The 3,674-nt window shown below is 41.7% G+C and overlaps 2 protein-coding genes across 2 annotated transcripts; both read left to right on the forward strand.

The window, feature by feature from the left end:
• Window positions 1–1,300: 1,300 nt before the first annotated feature.
• Window positions 1,301–1,789, forward strand: FIBRA_08580 (uncharacterized protein; the record flags this gene model as incomplete). The annotated part of the gene is made up of 2 exons (XM_012330220.1): window positions 1,301–1,648; window positions 1,706–1,789. 2 exons carry the CDS (start codon window positions 1,301–1,303, stop codon window positions 1,787–1,789), a joined length of 432 nt encoding a protein of 143 aa, XP_012185610.1.
• A 737-nt stretch (window positions 1,790–2,526) lies between these two features.
• On the forward strand, window positions 2,527–3,420 carry FIBRA_08581 (uncharacterized protein; the record flags this gene model as incomplete). The annotated part of the gene is made up of 1 exon (XM_012330221.1): window positions 2,527–3,420. The coding sequence occupies one exon, from the start codon at window positions 2,527–2,529 to the stop codon at window positions 3,418–3,420; it is 894 nt and encodes a 297-aa protein (XP_012185611.1).
• Window positions 3,421–3,674: the final 254 nt, after the last annotated feature.

Here is a 3,674-nt window from a genome sequence, read left to right on the forward strand (position 1 = left end):
AAGCATCTAGACCTGCTACACTCAGATCAACCCAATTTTTGATTTTAAATTCCACACTCAAGCATGCAATTGGACCAACAGCTTTGCAAACTGCTACAATTTCTCCAGCTCAGTTTGGCTCTACAATGCATAACCACAGTATCTAATGGGTTACCAGTCCATGAGATTGGCTCATGATGCACAACTTATAATTAAGAAGATTTGTTATAGGCAATTGACCAATGATCTGCAATGCAGTATTAGGCAGTCTAGCCTCTAAGTTGTGTTGTACACTACTTTTATTGACATCTCTTGCACTTGCAACCACAGGATTGCATGGCCTCTAGCATTTTGGCCTTATAATTCTGGTGTGTTTTGGCTTACTATATGATGTGTTTTGACATTGGTCACATTACTGCACCAATAAGTTACATTTCTCCTGTATGTTTTGTTTTGGTTGAAATGTACATAGCCATTGGACTGCTTACTGTATACACAGACTCTGCTACTTGTGTTTTGTCTACGTTGCTTCTCTCTTGGAGTGCACATTTGTATTTAAGCTTTGCAATCTCTTTTCAAATGACAAGTTTTTACTCTCCCTCAGTTCAGAGCTAAAAGTAAGGCTTCATCTACTGCAATTTCAAATGTGTTTTACTATGTTCTACTACAACTTCAATCTACTGCATTTCACTGTATTTTACTGCAACTTCACTGCAACTGTTACAGCATGAGAGGGGGGGTTCTTTTCTTTTCCTAACTATTCGTTGTTGACCCTATAACTGTATGACTGATCCCATCTCTTGATGTGTGTCACCTACATCAGTGTTTCATATCTATCGCATTTCACCTATATCATGTCTTACTTACATCACATTTCATCTATATCATGTTTCGTCCTCATCACTGATACAACCCAGTGAAACCCGTCTCATGTACATCACTGATCCAACTCAGTGTTTCATACTTATTAAACTCATTCCTGTTTCTATTTAAGTAGCACTTCAAAAAATCCAGTAGAAGTGTAGTAGCTCCTACACCTTGCACATCGCCACTCCAACTAACCACCAAACCTTTGCAAAGTGAGTCAACAAACACCAGTCCTACAGTCAGGGCCAGTTTCTTCTCAGGAATCTTCAACTCACCTGAACCAGTCAATCCACCAGTCCCAGTAGAAGAACAACACCCAGTACCTACAGAACCTAAGCCAGAGCTGCCCAGATTACCAGTCAACCCTAATCCAGAAGAAGATCCTGCTAACAGACACCCAGACAACCCAGAAGATGGTTACCCAGAACCCATTCATCAAGAAGATGAAGGAGACATGTCCAACAACAACAGTGGAGCAGTAAACAAGCCTAAACAATTTGAAGGAGATAAAGGAAAGAGCAAGGAATTCCTGGATGAGTTATACCTGTACTTTGCGGGTAACCCCAACAAGATCCAGACTGATAAAGATAAGGTTCAATGCACCCTTTCATATATCAAGGGACCTGCCCAATTCTTTGTCCACACAATCATCACTGATGCCAAAGAACCCATATCTGATTCTGAAGATGCACCTCTCAAAGGATTACCCAGCTGGGCTAATTTCAGGAAGTCTTTTATTCAAACCTTTGGAGTCGAGGACAACACTCAGGCAGCACTAAACGAGATCAGCAAATGCACCTGGGTAAAATGTGGAGGAAATGGTCTTCGGTTTGTCACAACTCTTTGACCTCTCTTACAGGCCAGCGGATTAAACAAATTAGGGCAAATTCGAGAACTCCAGCACCTCATTCCCCCTGCTCTGTTAATCAAGATTGCTGCTTAACCACTGTTACCAGTCGCTGCAGTAGGATACCTCAACAGTGTTCAATCCATCTGTCAATCCATGATCGATATCTTCGGGGATAAACCTTTATTCATGCCATCTACCAACCACTCTTTTGGTCACAACAAATTTGTATATCACAATCGGGCAGTTGAGACCAGGGATAGAGCATCGAAGGAAGCATCATCTAACGATCAACAGATCAGATGTCTGTCAGACAGGGATCACAAGGAACACATAGATAAGAAGTTATGTTTCAGATGTCACAAACCCGGACATCAGAGTTGCAAATGCCCAAACAATCGCATCAGGGCAATTGAATCCCACAACACATTCACTCAGGAGAAGGATGAGACCATGGACTCTTCCGATGAGGAAGGGATAGCCGAAGAGCATATTCAGGCTATATCTTCTGAAAAGGATTTTTGAAGTCTTTGATCACTGTGACGTCAAATCGAAGTACTGGCACTAAGGATTATTTATATCAGGTGAGATTAGCTCATAAATCTATTTATTTGCCTTGCATATTATAAACCTATACCAAAACCGTCACCACTGAGGCATTGCTCAACACCGGAGCAATGGAGAATTACATTGACATCCAGTTCACTCGAGATCACAGCCTCTAGCACCAGAGTATTATACCCAGACCAGTGTTTAATGTTGATGGATCACCAAATAAAGCTGCAGCCATTAAACACAAAGTCTTCTTTACTATATCCTTATCAGGACAACCAATGAAGATAGAAGCCTATGCCACAGTCCTTGATAGGAATCCAATCATCCTAGGTCTCTCCTGGTTCAAATGTTTCAATCCAGTAATCGATTGGGTCACTGGAAAGATGCGCTTTTGCTGGGATCAACTTCTACGAGCAATCAAGACCCTTGCTAGCAACATCCCAGAGTACCTAAACACCTTCCTCTCTGTATTCAACAAAAGCACAGCAGAACAATTACCAGAATGGAAACCCTGGGACCATGCAATCGATTTGGAAGCCAACTTCAAACCTCAGCAAGGAAAGGTTTACCCGCTATCACCAGCAAAGCTCAAGGAGTTAGACACCTTTATTGAGGAAAACTTGCAGAAAGGATATATTTGTCCATCAAAGTCTCCTATGGCATCCCCATTCTTCTTTGTCAATAAGAAATCAGGAGATCTGCGACCATGTCAGGACTACAGAAAACGCAATGACGCCACCATCAAGAATGCCTATCCAATCCCAAGAGTAGAAGATCTATTGGATCGTGTTGCCTCTGCCAAGCCAACTATGTTTACCAAGCTTGATTTGTGCGCAGGATACAACAATGTACAGATCAAAGAAGGTGATGAATGGAAAGGAGCTTTTATTACTCCACAAGGGTTATTCAAGCCCACTGTCATGTTCTTTGGAATGATAAACTCTCCGACAACTTTCCAAGCTATGATGGATGGCATCTTTGTGGATCTGTTACTAGAAGGATGGCTAGTGATCTATATTGACGATATCCTCATCTATTCCACCAACCATGCAGAACATCAACAATGCACTCAACAGGTCCTCCAGCGTCTGAAAGAATCAGACCTGTTCCTCAAACCCAAGAAGTGCTTCTTTGACATATCAGAAGTCAAATTTCTAGGGTTTATTCCCTGACCAGGACAAATAGGGATGACAGAAGATAAGGTATCAGCAGTACTAAATTAGCCAAAGATTGACAGTGTCAAAGCACTGCAATGGTTCCTAGGGTTCGCCAACTTCTACCGCTGATTCATTCCAGGATATTCCAAAGTCGCACGACCTTTATTCAATCTATTGGTAAAAGGGATCAAGTGGAGTTGGACTAATAATCATGACAGCGCCATCAATCAACTCAAGGAATGTTTCAAGACTCAACCACTTTTGGTACA

This window comes from Fibroporia radiculosa (assembly GCF_000313525.1).
Source record: "Fibroporia radiculosa TFFH 294 genomic supercontigs, scaffold1028, whole genome shotgun sequence".
Lineage (NCBI taxonomy): Eukaryota > Fungi > Basidiomycota > Agaricomycetes > Polyporales > Fibroporiaceae > Fibroporia > Fibroporia radiculosa.